At 45.8% G+C, this 17,684-nt stretch overlaps 1 protein-coding gene across 1 annotated transcript in view; it reads right to left on the bottom strand.

The window, feature by feature from the left end:
- IL18RAP (interleukin 18 receptor accessory protein) overlaps positions 1-17,684 on the bottom strand; it is a 245,707-nt gene that overhangs the window by 25,619 nt on the left and 202,404 nt on the right. The window contains exons 9-10 of the mRNA XM_078656139.1: positions 11,567-11,721; positions 11,066-11,209 (exon numbers count right to left, since the gene is read on the bottom strand). Of these exons, the coding sequence (XP_078512265.1) occupies positions 11,066-11,209; positions 11,567-11,721 (299 nt within the window). The remainder of the gene's footprint in view (positions 1-11,065; positions 11,210-11,566; positions 11,722-17,684) is intronic.

The following is a 17,684-nucleotide window of genomic DNA, read 5'->3' as shown; positions in this document are numbered from 1 at the left end:
GTGTATCTGAAGTCGACGGCACAATAAGTGGAACCCCTTCTCCTGAAGTAGCGCCAATCTGGGATGGTATGTCAAGGGCATCCTCGCCGAGTATAATAATGGGGAACCCAAAATTCTAGCTATACGCCGCCATGCGTCGAGTGTACACGTGACTGTCATGTAAGGGGTCTCAATAGCCATGACTGGGGCCTGTATAAGGCCACTTAAGGGAAGGGGATTAGCCACCCAATCCTCCACCGCCACCTGTGGCATGAAAGGCGTGGGGCACTCACATAATAGGCCTCAAACTCAGGGAGGTCAAACCCACCTTTGTCACAGGATTGCGTCAATACCGTCCATCGCAGTCTTAATTGCTTGCCCCCCCAGAACAGCCCAGTACGCAGCGTTTTGAAAAAAAAAGCACCCGGATAATAAGGAATATTTAAAAACAGATACAAAAAACGAGGCAAAACCACCATTCTTATAAGGGAGGCTCTACCCGCCATAGATAAGGGAAGGGAAATCCATCGATCAATCGTAGCCGTCAATTTGGTAATAGCCACTCCATAATTAAGTCTAAGCGTCTCATCTCGATCTCTGGACACTTGTATGCCCAGGTATCGGAGATCCGAATGGCACCATTGTAATGGAAAGTCTAGTAGGAATTCTACCACAGCGTCGGTAAGAGGAAAACATTGGGACTTGTTCCAGTTAATCTGTATCCCCGACATTCTACCAAAGACGACAAATTCTCGCAGCAAGGGGTTAAGTTTGTTAAGAGGATCAGCAACAAATAACGTCATGCCATCCGCGTACAAAGACACGGCAATCTGACGCTGAAAGCATCTAAAGGCACTGCTAGGGTGGAGCTGTCGAAGTCGGCAGGCAAGTGGCTCAATGGCTATGGCAAACAGGAGAGGGGAAAGTGGGCATGAGATACGGAAAAATCGCAACCCAACTGTGCTATGCGTCATATGGCAGTCCTAGAAACAGCTGCACAGCTGAAGAGATATGGTAGGACAAGCTGTTCTGTTCCATCTGGACCAGCTATGAAAGAATTTGTGGTGTGTGCTGCATTTTACAGTTTTGTTTTCATGGGCAGGTTGGGGACCAAAAGGAGCCCTGGCAAAAATTCTCAAACCAGCTCCCCGAACTGCTGGTCACCTCGCTCTATCTGTCCCTTTTTATCCATTCTCTTCCCTCTATCTTTTCCTTCTCTGATCGCTTTCTCTCTACCTTCCCTCTCCCTCTCCATTCTTCTAATTCTCTCTCTCTCTCTCTCTCTCTCTCTCTCCCTCTATCTCTCTCTCTCACTCTCTGTCTGGAAGCTTCCCTGAATCTGCTGCAACTATCCTCTGGGTGCTGGAGAAAGTGACAGAGTCAACAGCAGAAGCCCTCATATTTCAAATCCGACCTCCAAGGGCTCCAACCAACCAGGAAAATGCCCAGTGGAATAAAAGGACTGTCCAGCCCTGCTAATGCCTTGGTACAGCGTATACTGACACTGGCAGAGTTTTGCTTTCCGCATTCTCCCTGCTCTTAGACCTTCAGTGTGGTGTGACTGGGTAAGGATCTCATTAGTGGGAGCCAGAGGCCTGGTGGCATAACCTAATTCAGCCAAGTGTTTTACAAGTTACTGATGGAGACTTGTTGGTCAAGTGTGATTCAGCCAGGAGATTGCAAAGTGCTGTAAACACTTTTGCTGCTAGGCCTTTTCCTCCTAGAATGCTAAGCCCTTTTTGGCTATTTGGGGGAGTTTGTGCCTAGGCCTGTATACATTTTGTTCACATAAGGTATCCATGCCAACTTTGTGTCCTTTTTACCAACATCCTGGGGATTCCAAAAGTACCCAGGGTATGTGGATTCCCCTGGAGGGAACTGAGAAAATAGCCAAAATATAGCAAAACGTTGTCTTTTGTGTGTGGGAAAATAGGAAAAAAGTGCTCCAGAAAAAAGTTTCGTTTTTTTCTCAATAGGAGGTTTGCTGTGCTAAACGCACCATTTTCCTGGCTTTCATGCACATGCAGAGTTGAATCAAAAAAACTATTTTTAACCACAGTCTTGGCATATTTTAATGAGGTAGGCCGTTGTTCCTAATTTGTTGTGCTTTCAAACTACTTCCAGTTTGTGGTAGAAACCAGTGTTAAATGCATAGGTGATCTCAGAAAGGTATAGAGTTCTGTAAAATAGACAACATTCTAAATTCAGCAGAGGTTGTTTGTGTAGATCCCTCAAAGATTTCCCAAAGTAACTAACTGTTGAAATAAAAGAAAGTATTGAAAATGAGTAGGAAAACAATAGCCATTTCCGAGCAAGTTTTCATTTATAACTTCTTGTCACATTGGCTGGATTACAAAAGCAATGTACCATTATTCCCACTAGACCCTTCTAGTTGTGGGATATATAGGGTTTGGGTTCTCCAAGACCCAAGGTTCCCAGAGCCAACAACTGAACTGCAACTTATAATGGTTTATCATTGTGGACCAGGTTTAGAGCAATTCATATGGTAAAATATAAAGAGTGAAAATAGGTATCTCTGAAATAGACACCAGATACAGAGTTTATGAGCAGTGGTTTTTTGTATCAATCAATCAATAAATCAAGATTCTTACAAAGTGCGGCTAATCACCCGCCAGAGTCTCAAGGTGCTAGGGTGGGGTGTCCTGCAGTTTTAATCAAAGAGCCAGGTCTTGCTGTCCTTCCTGAATTGAGGCAGTGATGGTGATTGCCTGAGATGTAGAGGTAGAGAGTTCCAAGTCTTCGCAGTGAGGTAGGAGAAGGATCTTCCCCCAGCCGAGGTCTTGCGGATCCTTCAAATAGTGGCTAGAGCCAGTTGGGCACAGGGGAGATGACTGGTGGGTGTGTAGACGGACAGGCAGTGGTTGAGGTATGCAGGTCCGGTGTTAAGGAGGGGTTTGTAGTAATGCCCGAGGAGCTTGAAGGGGATTCATTTGTTGATGGGGAGAAATTTAACGTTTCTCAGGTGACCCGAGATGTGTCTGCGGTGGGGGATGTTCAGGATAAGTCTGGGAGAGGCGTTCTGGATGCTCTGCAATTTCTTTTGGAGATTTTGGGTGATGCCGGCATAGAGTGTGTTGCTGCCGGCATAGAGTGTGTTGCTGCCATCAAGCTGGCTGCTGATGAGTACCTGGCTGACCATTATCCTGCACTAGATGGGGATCTACTTGAAGATCTTCCAAACCAGGAAGAGCATGTGGAAGCAGGAGGATGAGGCAAGGATGATTTGGTGGTTCATTAAGAGTGAGGAGTCGAGGATGATGCCCAGGTTAGTGGGGGGGGGGGGGATTCCGAGCGCTGCGGGCCATCAGGAGTCATTCAGGGCAAAAGGATTGAGGACTTCGGTTTTGTCAGAGTTAAGTTTGAGGCAGCTGTCCTTCATCAAGGTGACTACTGCCTTTATCCCGTTGTGGAAGTTGCTCTCGGCAGCTGTAAGTACATCGGTGAGGGAGAGAATCGACTGGGTGTCATGGGCACAGGAGACAATGTTGAGTCTGTGGTTTCTGACGATGGCTGCAATGCGGGGCCATGTAGATGTTGAAGAAGGTGTGGTTCAGAGAGGAACCCTGAGGGATTCCACAGCTGATCCCTATATGTTCTGAGGAGAACCGTGGGAGCCTAACTCTATGGCTTTGGCCGGTGAGGAAATAGAGGATACACTCTAAGGCTTGCCGCAGATGAGATTGTACATGTGTGGGTACCCATACTATCATGTGATTCAGAGGGCATTTATCAAAATGTCTTCTTTCGTACATTTTCCCTTGCATTTGGAAGACACAAATACAGAGAAATACAATTGGTAATGACACATGTTCTACTATACTGTATTTCCAAATATCTCCCGATACAAATGGAACCTCACTTGTGTGAATAGGCCTACTGCCTGCGACAGGCAAGGGCCCTAAACACAACATGGACACATCACATTTTTTCCACTGAACACTGACCCATGTTTTCAATGTGTATAGCTGTGGATGTTGGGCCCTGGCTCTGCAGGCACCTAGGGAAACCTAGCAAACTTCCACATTTTGTAAAACTAGACACATAGGTAAATCCGGAGTGGGGCAACTTGTTTGGCTCCTACCAGATCTTCTTACCCAGAAACCTGTGCAAACATCAAACCTTGACTAAAACACCCATTTCCCTCACACTTCTATGAGGAAATCATCAGGAATCTGTGTGTAGTCACACATTTCCTACCACTTAGAGGCAGGAGGCAGGGAATACATCTTTATAGCTAGTAGCAGCACCTCCCTGAAAATTGGCTTCGAGCTTGTTCCCACTTGGGAGAAAGGGAGAAAAGTCAGATCTCTCACTCACTTCACCATATGAGTAACATAAGGTTAGGAAGATGACATGGCAGCACCAAATTAGGTGGTGACCCACCATTTGCAGGAAGCTACCCCCATTATTAAGTTCCTGTGCAATCTCAGAGAGCTGAGAAGGAGCCTACAAAGGTCACATCTGAATTAATGCACCCCTGCCAGGAGTCTGATGACCCCTGTCATGTATTTTAGGTTTCTGTGGACATTCTCTAGAGGGGGTTGCTTTAGTTGCCTAGCTTCCTCTGAGGACCAGGAAAGGGTAGACTACTGACCATGAAGGAGGGAATACACTGGAATTCTGTGAGCAGGACCTTTTGTGAGGACCCTAGGTGTGGGCACTACAGGCTCCTGCTAAACACCCAGTAACTCTGCAAAAGGGTGAAGACCCAAATTGCTCTTGAATTTAAGGAAGGATTTACCATGAAGAACCTTGGGGGGGGGCAGCCTAGTATCAAGAAGGGCTAAGGTCAGGAGATAAACAGGGCTATACAGAAGGGAATACTCCAACTCTTACTGGTGAGCTGCTTCTATGGTGGAGGAAACAGCAGTGCTGGAGCCTGTGGAAGGCATTAGGAATTGATCAATGACATTCTGGGGTCTGAAGCCCATGAAGCATACTGTGGTGGTTCAAGATAGCCATCACAAGAGCAAAATGTAACACACCCCACTGTAATTGGCCCACAATATTTTGCATGGCTTTAAAACCATTGTCGGGGGTGCCTGGAAGACAGGGTCGCACTCACAGCCCCAAGCACATCCCAAGCAGCATCAGTTGTCCTCCTTTGGATGCCCATTTGTTGTTATTTCCCCAGGGCACAAGCCAATAAACTCACACTATTTAAACATGATTAATCCATTTTAGAAGTGGGGGGACTTTTTGTGACTATGTGATGGTCCCCACAATCTGTGGGAAGCAAAGAGAGTTGTTGTCTTCTTCAGAGGGAACAAACAGGCCTGCTACATGTGATCCTGTGAGGAGGACCCCTCAACCTAGAAGCACCCCTGGCACCCACCACCTTGATCCAAGACATAAGGATCCAAGTGGACCGGTGGAGACAGAAAACACTTGTCTCCACTGCCTAGCACTGAACACAAATGACAGATAGCCAGAGGAGCCAACCTGATGGTGTTGTCAAGGGGCCCAATGCATGGTCAAGAGGAGTTTGCAGGTACCAATGGATGAATCACCAGCACCAGAGAGTTATTGTACCCCATGGGTCATGGATATAAATATCTCACAGTTGCATCAAACTGAAGGGAAGAAAGCAGATTTGGGCAAAGGAGTGCTCCATAAGGCTATGTGGATTGAAAACTAGTATATTTCTGTTGTTGTCTCCACACAGGGATCACCCATCTTGGATACTGATTGTTTGGATGGCCATCCTGAGCATCAGGGGACCCCCCAGAAGCTCCCTTGCACAAAGAGATAGTTCACCTCAGAAGTCTCCCAGGAGGGATAAACTACAACCCTGCAAGATGTTGGGCTCCTTTTCTTTCCACTTCTTGGGTTGAGCGTTTGAGAATGCCTTGTGAGTATTTGAATTTGTTTGTTGAGAGTCTTGAGTTGTTGTTATTCAATCAGGCATGGTATTTAGAAATGTTCTTTCTGTTATCTATCCATTGTGAAAAGCAGTGCCACAGCTAGTTGGAATGGCTCGTTTTTAATGAATGGTAAATGTTATTCCTGCATAGTAAAATTGTAGGATTTTTTCATTGCATTTATACTGCCAAAGGCTTTAGGATTGATTATAGCATTGTGAACACCCTGACAGACCCCATAGGTCAGACCTTTTAGTAATTCTTAAATATGGCCCTGTTGTTGTTTCAGGGCACAGGGGCTGCTGGTGCACAATGGTTATAGGCACCTCAAAACTAACTGGTCTCCATTTGATTTAGGCAGTTAGTCATCCCCTGGTTAGTTTGTATGGTGCGTTTAGGAGGGGTTCTAGTTGGTATTGTCACCTTCCATTTTTAAATATTTGTAATTTTGTGCATAGTATATAGTTTCACATTTGCTAAATTACTAGCACTCACTGGACAATGGTTTGTTAAGTGTGTTGTGCACTGCTGAGTTTTGATTTTAGCCTTTAGTGCTTCCCTGAGTCAGTCCTGAACTACTCTGTCTTACAACCCCGAGAGGTAAGTGCAAACATGGGTACTTAATAAAGATTTCTAGGGTCCATGGTATTGAGCCCCAAGGGCAAGAGATGAAAGACCCCGCTAACACAGCTGGTGACCATTAAGCTCCGAATAACCTAAAATCTCCCAAACTACATATCACACATGGCCTATAGAATCATGGCAGGAGGAAAAGAGGAGAACATAAAATTATAAAAAAGAATAACATTACAGGCAGCCCCCTTAGAGTAGATTACAAAGGTCAAGTTGAGATTTGCAGAATCAATGAGTTGTGGTGCAAAATGGGCCACCCTGTTTGATCACAGTAAATGAATATGGACAAATATTAATTCATTGACAGTAAATAATGATTAACAGCTTTATTAGCTCAGAAGATTTTATTTAAGGGTCTAGAGCTACGTTCCATTACATAAAGCACACACACACTAATGCTTCCGTTTATAACTAGAGAGTCATTGTATCCACCCAGGCCGGATCCTGATCGGTGCTGCACCATTTTTCCACCCTACAAACTGGAATAGCAGAACTTGGACAGGGGGCAGCTGGTAGAACCTACATTAGACAGCCACAGAGGCAAGAGGATTCCCCAATTTTCCTTCTCCATTTTTGTGCTTGAACTACATTTCAGAAGGAGGTGGTGATCCAGGAATTTCCCATAGTAAACCGGTAATTCTTAGGATTACCTTCTGTAGGATGTGCAGTGCTCCATAACAAAAAGGAATCCAGATGGGTATTTCCTCGTTCCAGAGAAGCGAATCCCAAGGGCTATTGGGCCCCGGTTATAGGGATAACTCAAACTGTCTGTCCCTCCATGGAAATTATGGAAGACTGGATTTTCCACTCTGCCGGCTGCAAATGCAAGTCTCAGAGCTGACAGCCCATGGTCATTTTTCATCCCTACCTGCTTAGGTTAAAATAAACTTTGGAATGCCATCATTTCATTCTTACATGGTGGGTGTTGGGCAGGGTGATGACAGATGCACGGGTCATCCACCAATGTCTAAATTGACTCTTAATCACTTTAACCCTTTGAGTTCCTAATAGTCCAAAACAGCAACTCAAGCCCTAAGCCTCTGTGGTAAGACCTGCATTTGAATTTTGCTATTATGTTATACAAGACTTTGTAATTTTTAACTCCAGAATATATTTTTTAAATTGTTATTTTGTTATTTTTGTTATTTGTTAATTGTTTTTTATTAAGCGCGTTATCACCAACACATCTCTAAGCGCTGTTAAAGATCCAACCTTCGCAAGAGGGGGTTTAGATTGCGCCCCAAGCCTCCGCAAAAATGACTGTTTTTAATTTTATCCTGTAGGGCATGTTCCTTGCGTATATTCTCCGGCAGGTTGTTCCAAATGTGGGGGATGGATGAGGAGAATGCTCTTCCTCCTTTCTATACTATAGCATGCATTACTATAGCGTGCATTTCAGCTTGGTCATTATTGTACTTTGCTGGAGATGCGCGTTATTTTGCATTGTGCAACAATTTACAATGTAAATATCAATATTGCTGTATGTTTAAATACAAGCATATTAGAAATATTTGGACAGAAAATCACAATATAAAAGTAGCTGTATATTAAAATACTATAAATAAATATACTGGTGCAATATAATTATTTAACTCTCATTTTCATTAAGAACATTAATACGTTTACACTTGATATTTGTTTTACCATGGTCTAAACTTAATATAAAAGGATTAACAATATATAACCACATTTTCTAACCGATTCTAAGAGGAATGTGTCAATGGCAACAAACTCACGTGTAAGTTATTGGGCTATTTTATGCAGGAGCTGGCTTTCCACAATTCAAAAGTTATTACTTTGTTTTCTTATATCATCAGATACAATACAGAAGATAAACTAACATTAGTCTTGTTGAATAATAAGGGTGGTGCGTTGTGCGTTAGAATGGGCCATTTCAGGTGAGCATGGAATGTGGAAGGTGGGGCGCTGAGGGAGCAGAGGAGCCATGCAAAGTCTTCCTTGGCCTGCAGTTTGTTTCTTCAATAAAAAATATGCATTTTGTGGATCCCAAATAGTAGGCCCCAAACCTCACCCTTAACTATTCTGCAAACCTGAGGTGAATATGGACAAATATGGCTTCGGACTTCCTTGTCACTGGAATTGTTAATATTCATGTTCCAAAATGAGACCTCTGTCTTCTCATGTTTATTGGCATACAAGTCACATTTTATCTTCAAACCCTGAGCAGCAAATGCATGAATATCCATTTACTTTCCAAAATTCTGAGCAAGAAGTCCTAATCGGGGAAAGAACAGAACTAGGGGCCAGATGTAGGTTGCCAATTACCGGTCGGTAACGGCCGAATTCGGCCGTTACCGACCGGTAATTGGATTTTGAGATGTAGGGCATGCATTTACAGAATCGGTATTTTACCGATTCTGTATTTACCGATTCGGTAAAATTACCGAATCGGTAAATACAGACTCGGTAAAATACCTATTCTGTAAATGCAGATGTAGCTGGCACATGTCAGAGTGCCACAGGGCTTTAAGAATCGGTATTTTACCACCCAATCCAATTGGGTGGTAAAATACCGAATCCAGGTGTGCATGCACATGTGTGCATGCACACCTGTGCCATGTGACACATAGACATGCCCTTAGGGCATGTCTGTGTGCCACACGGCGCACATGCCTATTTTTGGGGTGCCAGAGGGTGTCAAAGTGACACCCCCTGCACCCTTGCTAAAATCGGTATTTACCGATTCTGTAATTACAGAATCGGTATTGCCCATTGATTCCTATGGGCTGCAAGGCCCACAGGAATCAATGGGCAATACCGAATCGGTATTTACAGAATCGGTAAATACCGAATCTTAACGATTCGGTATTTACCGAATCTGAAATACCTACATCTCCCCCCCTCTATTTTAAATAAAATAAAATTACCTACATCTGGCCCCAAATCAGGTGGAAAACGTGCACCATAGAACTTTTGTGTGGAAGTGTTCTGCAACTTGGAAGTTAACAAAAAGTGAGTTATGTCTTTCTGAATACAGAATTCATACCTCAGGAGTTCTCATTGTGTTAATCTAAACTTTCTCAACACTTCTCATAGATGCCGTCACCTCACATGATTAATCACCTTCTTGAGATCAATAAGAAATATTCCCAGAAAACCTATGTATTTTTAGCCGAGCCAAATTGAATGCACCTGCTAGCATGCAAATGTGTTTCACAAGAACTTTCCCAGGCACCAAAAAGGTTTTAAGCACCTGTAGGACTGTTGGATAAAACATACTATGGCAGGATGACAAGATGCTCTAGGCAATCTTTGCCTTTGAATTTGACAGAATTTTCCAACATAGGCTGTGGAATTCCTCCCCTGTTCTAGAAAAGGAACTCATGTCCCTTCTTCCCAGGATTTTCAATAATACTTTATTGAAGATGCTCTCCAGAACAGATAACATGATCAATAATTGACCTATAAAAGAACACACCGCCAATCTGGGAAAGCCACTTTCCCAGGCAGGTTTCAGCCCTTGGTACATTAATTAAAAATATATGGGAGCTACTACTCTCCCATGTATTGAGAAACGCGATCTGATCGAGGGTATAATACAGAAAGGGGTGCATCAACGTTCCATAAAAACAAGAAATAATGTTACCAGAATCTGTGACCAACCAAAATGAGTTATAACCTATATCAGAGTTTCTATTATTATCAGTGACTCCTCATTCCATGTCTAAGCAAGATATGTCCTCTACACTTTCCACTTTATAGTATTTAATTTCATAACACTGCTGCATAGAGAACTATTTATTCTTCAAAATATCTACTAACCTTTCCTCTGCTAACCTTAATGGCAGAACCACTACCAAATCCATACTCCAGGTTGCTTCTCTATATTTTTACATCTAGACATTTCCTACCCTACCCCACTAAACTCTTTCTTCCACTCTGGATGTAAAACCAAGCATTGGCTTCCCTGACAGGTAATCACTGCATATTAACAAGAAGGGTATACCCAATTACTGCCCCTGGGACCTGGGTGTATAGTGGTACCTGCTTGATTGTCTGACTTGGTTTATGTTTATGTTTTCTCAAATTTGTTCCTATTATTTCTTTGGTTTTAAATGAACGTGTACTGGGACCCCTTCTCAATGTACAGGTAATCACTGCAGGCAGCCATCTGTACTCTCATACTTTAACTTGTGTTAAACAGCAAAAAGTGTTAAACTTTGTGCAAAGATAAGATTTGAATATCCACCCACCACGAACAACACATTTGGAGACTGGTTTTCCTGTAACGTCATTATTTGTCTTAAATTGACATTACATACCATTAGGAGTTTTTTTTAAAGTATTCTGCAACGACTTTGATGTGTCATGTTTTTGAGAAAGTACACCACTTTACATGTTTAATATTTTTGGGATGTGATGAGATATAATGTGTTCTGGTTGGTGTTGTATTTTGTGATGTGGTAGCTGCTGTGATACGTAATGTAGTTGGTGTTATATTGTATTTGTGTTTTGGGTGCATTGTGTGTGTTGTGGTACATTATTTATGTTATGAGGACATACTAGACACTGTGAAAAAACATGTACATGAAGGATGCTGTGTTTTTTACCTCCAACTGTTTCATCCGTTGAAATGTAATTTCGAAATAACAGTATAATTTCAATCCAATACACATAGATCAATCCAGATGCTATGAATGTTGCCAGTAAGAGAGCAATTGTAATACACAATATGTAGATAAGGACCACTCTGTCTGTTGGAAGAAAACAACAAAACATATTTAACATTGGTCAACTTTTTTGATTGCCCATTGTGTTTGAGATATTTCAGCTTTGGACACAAACACACTTGAATAAGCCATGGTGGTGGCATTCTTAAATCTTTACTCACTTTCCTGCATCAAAGGCTATCTGCTCATTTTATTTTTATTTTTGTTACAGTTAGACCTAGCCGTAATCATTTTAATTGGATTAAAACACATTTTTCCTGATCCAGATGTATTGCTCTTGAACAACCATTCTTTACATGCACAATATTAAAAAACAATTTTTACTGAGGAAGCTATATATCTATTGTACTCATTGAAAGCACCATTTAAAAAAATGTATACCTATGCTCTTTTTCACAAGCTTGACCGTTACAGACGAATTCCCCACTGAATTCCGAGCAGAGCAAATAAATGTATCTTGTAGGTCATTTTCAGTAACTTTCTCCAATTTTGCCTTGTGTACATATTCATTTCCATAAAGTTTCCTGTCATCAATCCTAAAAGTAGAAAGACGATTCATCTTCATTAAATTAGGTAATAAAGAGGTTCACATAATTCACAATAAAAATCGATCATTATAGAATCCATTTCAAGGTTAATTTCAAAGTCCTTCAGCACAGTCATTTCCAGGACGCAGGAACATGCAGGCGTAAAGTATGAGTAGGGGTTCTGGTTTTCAGTTAAAACCGTTTGTAACCGATAAGCCACCATCAAAGGGAATATCTGTTTTTCAGTAGAAACTGGAAAACCTCCCCTTTGAATGCTTTGTTCATCTCTAAGCACTTTTCTATGATGGATGCCCTGCTATGCTCAATGCTATGAAACCAAATATGCTCTTACGATCACCCACAAGCTCAATGGACAGTTATGATTTACTTCTGCTCCACTTTTGGGAACATGGCTCACATGATATGGCTTGAGATCACTGTTCATTGCATGTTACTGTGCAATGTTTAGCAGGCTTGCAGCTGAACTCTGAGCAGGGCAGTGTCTCTATCCAGGCCAAGCAGAATCTCCATGATTCTATCTTCCTTCATTGGGAGTGGGACAAAACTTTGCTTTCTTAAACTTTAGGTTTAAGGATTTTAATGACAAAGACCGCTGTGCATATGAATGCCTTGCACATCCATGTCCTCCCATAAAACACTGTACCAACACTCCTGGTTTTAGGATTAGATTGGTATGGTCTAAAAAGCAAGACTTTGTGAGCTGCATCTCTTGATACCAAAGTGTAAGGGGCCATATCATTAACATGTTCTGTACCTGTTTGCTATGTAAAGAGGTCCATGAGTTGGTTGTGGTAAAACTGCACTGATTTTCATGCCCATAATAACTCAGAAATTGTATGAGTTAGTGTGTAAACCACTGGCACCTCAGGTCAGAATCATAAAGAAGCAGCCACTACTCTGTGTTTCCTAATATGTGCCGCAGATGGTGTAGATTCAGCATAAACAGGAGCACAGATCCATTCTGAGCCTAAAAAACAAAATAGATACAACCACAGGATCACCAAGTTCATCTTCCATTCCTACTGCCTCCATGTTAAAAAGAAGCTTAGCAATGATGGTGCTGAAAAAAGGCTTGGCACTTGGCAACATTACCTTGTCAAAGCACTGTGAACAGATGTATTCTTTTTTCATTGAACAGCACAACAACCAAAGTTGTTGTGCTTCATGGTTGTGCAAGGAGGAGAAAGCAGCCCAGAGCCATGTTTGTTAAAAATGGTCTACGGCTGCTTACTATCCATGTATTAGCAAACAATCCTCCTAGCATGATGCACAACCTTTGCACCATGATGGAAAGGTGTTTGTATGCTGTCTAGCATACGACTTGTAACTGAAAGCATATCCTTCCAATACAAGGAGCTGTGCCCAGGCAAATTCTAAAACACTCCCCACATTGCATGTGTGCTGTAAAATGCAACACACATTCAATGTGTAGAATGTTTGGAGAAATTAAAACATACTTTGTGTTAGTGCCTGCTTCAAGGAGGTGTCATTTTGATGCTAAGCCTTGTCGGGCTATGTTAGAGAATCTGGCTTTGTGTCAGAATTCTGTTGATACACCAAGTAATGCCCACTTGACACACAGGTCCTGATTCCAAGTTTCCTTGAATCGAGTACTTTATTATCACGTCAGATAAATTATGATGGGCTGGGGTATGTTATTTACTGGATGCCATAAATAGAGGGCTTACACAACACCCTGCCTAATGAATACCCATTAGGCAGGCCACTATTTGTAACACCCTGTTATTGCTCTATTACTTACCGGTAATCGTCATTACTCCGGGTCCCGTTGTCCTCGTCCCATTCATAACTATGTAGAGATTACCATCTCCCGACAGAAAAAAAGATCAGAAGAATGCTGGAACACTATCCCTGCCCCTCCCACCGGGAGTACATAAGGGGTACTTACCCAGCTTTCCACATGAACAACCAAGCCCCCAACAGGAAGGCCGGCCGCCAGGGAGGGAGGGTGGGTCGTATGAATGGGACGAGGACAACGGGACCCGGAGTAATGAAGATTATCGGTATGTAATAGAGCATTACCCCCAGGTCCCTCCTGTCCTCGTCCCATTCATAACTATGTGGAGAATACCAAAGCAGAAAAAGCCGGCCTTCCCAAACCAAACAGAAGCCAACCCAGGAAACCAACCAAAGGCAGCAACCGCAGGAAGCATAAGGCAGCACCGGAAAAACCCCAGGCAGAGCCCCCGACAAGAGGGACCCCCACCAAACCAGCACGCACCCAACAAAACAAAGGTAGCACAGCCAGAAGCCAACACAGGCAAGAGGAAAATGACAACGAGGAGGACACCCAAAGAGAAAGGCCAAGCCCCACCAGGCCAGTAAGCCAAAACCGGGCCAAAGGAGCCAAATCCAGGCACAGAGAACCCCAGCCAACCAGACCCGGGCCCCGGAAAGAAAGAAACATCCAGGGGAAAAGAGGGCCGGAGAAATGAAAAGACACAACCAAAGCCAAACCTGGGACAAATGGCCCAGGAGCCCAACAAGGGCAGGACCCAACCAGAAAAGAAGGGAAGCAAACGACCCGACTCCAGAGCGAACAGAGAACAAACCCCCGGACCCATACATAAGAGCGGCAGGCTACAAGAGAGAGGGACCAGCAGCAGACGACAGACCACCAGCACCCAGACCGAAAGGCGAGACAGAGCCCACGGACAGGGAAAGAGGGAACCAAGGCACCGGGGAACAAAGAACAACCCCGGAAGCCAAACCACCAGATCGAAAAATGAGGAAACAAGGTACCAAAGGGAACCAGCACCCCCAGGAAACCCGAGCAGCAAGAACCAACTAGGGAAACCAACCAGGACCAAGAGACCCAGAAAAAAGAGGCACACCACCACGCCAAACCGGAGGAAAACCGGAGCAGGAAGCAACAGCCCGAAGAAGGCACCCCCCGAACACCAGAGAAGGAGCGCAACCGGACAGTCAAAGGACCCGGAGAACGCCAAACCAAAGGAAGGGAACTCGAAGGGAGCCAACAACAACCACAGCCAAGCCCAAGCAGAGACAGGCCAGGCAGAGAGGACCCCAAACAGCCAAGCAGAAGGCCGGGGCAAAACACAGAGTCCAGCAACCTAGAGGGACCAACAACCTCAGAGGACCCCACAGAAGCAACAGAAGCCAGGGAGGTAAGCACAAGCAAACCAAACCCCACAGCCCGGCACGACCCAAGAAGGGCATGCACAAGGGACAAACCCCAGGGCAAAAACGGCAACCGAGGACACAGCCGGGAAGACAAAGACAAAGCCAAAGCCAAAGCAACCCCCAGGACCAGAAGGACCCGAAGACCCAAAACCCGACCGGAGGAAGGCAAAAGAAGCGAAGACCCCAGTAGAGCAAAGGGCGGAGAGCAAACAGCCCCAGCAACGCCCAAACCAAACTCAAGATGAGGCAAGACTGGAAACAGGAGTGGGAGAAGCCACAAAGGCAGGAAAACACCACACTCGCCAGGGACCGGAATCCGCAAGATAGTCCCATCAGACAGGCCAGGAAAAGTGCAAGAGCACCACCAGGCAACCCCGAGCAAGTCGGCCCTAACAGGAACCAGTAGACCAGCCAAGAACCGGAGCCAACAGGGAGGAAGGTCGAAGGACAAGCAGAAGCAACATCAAGCCCGCAGACCAGGAGCCACCAAAAGACAGCCCCCTGGAACAACAGGAGCACAGGGAGAGCTGAAGCACCACGAAGGCAAAAAGAACCACCAGAAAGGCAGTGACAACAGCCCCCTCCACAGCCAACCAAGCCGGAGAAGAACACCGCAGGCCAGAAGAGACCCAACGGAGGCCAACAGAACCCGAGGAAACCAACCAGGCACCAAAGAAACGACCACCCAGCAGCAACACTGAGACCAGACCAAACCAGACGAAGCAGGCAGGAAAGGCCCAGACAGCAGCCAAGGGGCCAAACAGAAGACAACCCAGGGGAAGCCAAAAGTCAACAAGGCACCACAGCCGATGAGGTGACCAGAACCCCACGCAGCACGGAGGAACAGAGAGGAAGGAGCAGAGCAACCCAAGCACACCGGCAAGGGCAACAGACTCCGAAAGGAGGCCACACAGGGACAACAGAGCACGCCAAGAACCAGCAGCCCGGGGGCCCGAAAAAGAGGGAACAAACCTCGACCAATGGGAGACCCCACACAGGAGAAAATCTAACCCCAGAGAGGAAAGGGCCCAGGCAAAAACCCTATAAGCCAGGACCACAACAACCACGTCCAGGACACAGCCAAGAACCACGCAGAAGCGCAGGAAAAGGCAAAAGGGACCACGAGAGGCAGAGCAGCAGTAAGACAGAGGCAACAACCGGCCCTGCAGCCAACGGCACACCATCCAGGGGAAGCCACTGGCATAGCTCAACAGAAGCACAGGACCCCAGAGCACCAACCCAGAGCCACAGGGAAGGTCCAAGCCCAGGCGAGGCCGAGAAAAACCCGGAGGGGAGGCCGAGCACCACCAGCAACAAGGCCCCCACCCCCAACAGACAGCCCAAGGCAGCCACGAAGGCAAAGCCAGAGCAGAGAAGACAGAGCTCAACAACAGGGCCAGGCCCCGAGGAGCGCAAAAAAAAACAACACGCGGAAAAGCGCAGCAGCCCAAGGGACAAGAAGGAAAACACAGTCCGTCCAAGGCATATGGAGCAAAGGCGCGAGCGCAAGCACAAGGTCGCAACCACGGGCAAGCACACACAGCCGGGAGCACACCAACACAAACAGCACACCCCAAACTGTAGAAACAAGGAAACCTAAGGGATACGCACAGAATTCCATCAGTCCTAAGGAATAGCACCATCTCCCACAACAAAGAAGCCGCCGGAAACTGCGACCCAAAAGCAGCACAGGAGGCAGAAAAAGACCAGCCATGCGGAAAGTCCCATCCAACAAGGTGCAAAAGAAGAGACACAGCCCCTCGCAGCCAGGGGAGGAGGGCAGAAACAGGAACAAAGCACAGAACCAGAGCCCATGGACAGCAGGGACGAGACCAATGGGACCAAACTGCGACAAACCCAGGAGCCCCCGAAGAGGAACGTGCAAAAGGAAAGCACACGGACAACGAGGCTTCGAATGAAAGACGTGGAGATGCACCCTCAATGACACACCTCAACAACCTCAGAAAGATGAAAGGCAGAGCGGACCACCGCCATGCACCATGAGGGAAAACAGAGGCCCGCACAGAGGATGCAGGAGCCCACCGAGCCACCAGACCCATATACAGCGCCGTGAACAGCAGAAGCGGGAGTGAAAAAGGAGCAACCATAGCAGCACCAGACTCAGCGCCCTGTGAAAAAAAGGGGAACAGCACACAAGCAGGAGACCTGCATACACAGGACGCCAGGCGCGTAGCCTACAACCGTCCGACATCCCGCACATGGCACCACGCTCCCCAGTGTCTGCGAAGAATAGCTACCAAGCATCCCATCGCCAAACTCCTGCAAAAGAACAGCAGCAAAGCACAGCAAAGGCAGCAAAACATGTGAAAGTACCAACACGGGGGAAATCTCGACATGAATGGCAGGACACAAACACCAACCCCGCAGCGGCAGGGACACCAGAGGCACAAGACCAACCACGGAGCGAAAGCGCCCGGCAGAGGAGAAGCACGGAAGCCCATGGCAGGAAGAGCCCGCAGCATCGCACTCCATACACACCCTGCAGGAGGAAGCAGCCCTGACACGGCAGCGCAGCGTCATAAGGTAAGACACGGAGACCTGAGGGCCACCAAACACACGCAAACACAGTAGCTCCACCTTACAGGGCTCAGGCAGGGAAGCGTAGCTCTCGAACTCCCGCCCAAGTGGGAAGATGCACTTGCACAGGAAGCAGGAGCGACATCATCGAGACTCGAACCCGGCCCCCCCAGGGCCGAGGCCGAGCACCCCAGCAGTCGCTAGGCCAACTCCCCTCCCAGAAGCCCGGACCGCTTGCCACGCAGAAA

Source organism: Lissotriton helveticus, chromosome 8, assembly GCF_964261635.1.
Source record: "Lissotriton helveticus chromosome 8, aLisHel1.1, whole genome shotgun sequence".
NCBI lineage: Eukaryota > Metazoa > Chordata > Amphibia > Caudata > Salamandridae > Lissotriton > Lissotriton helveticus.
This window is presented reverse-complemented; position numbering and strand designations above follow the sequence as displayed.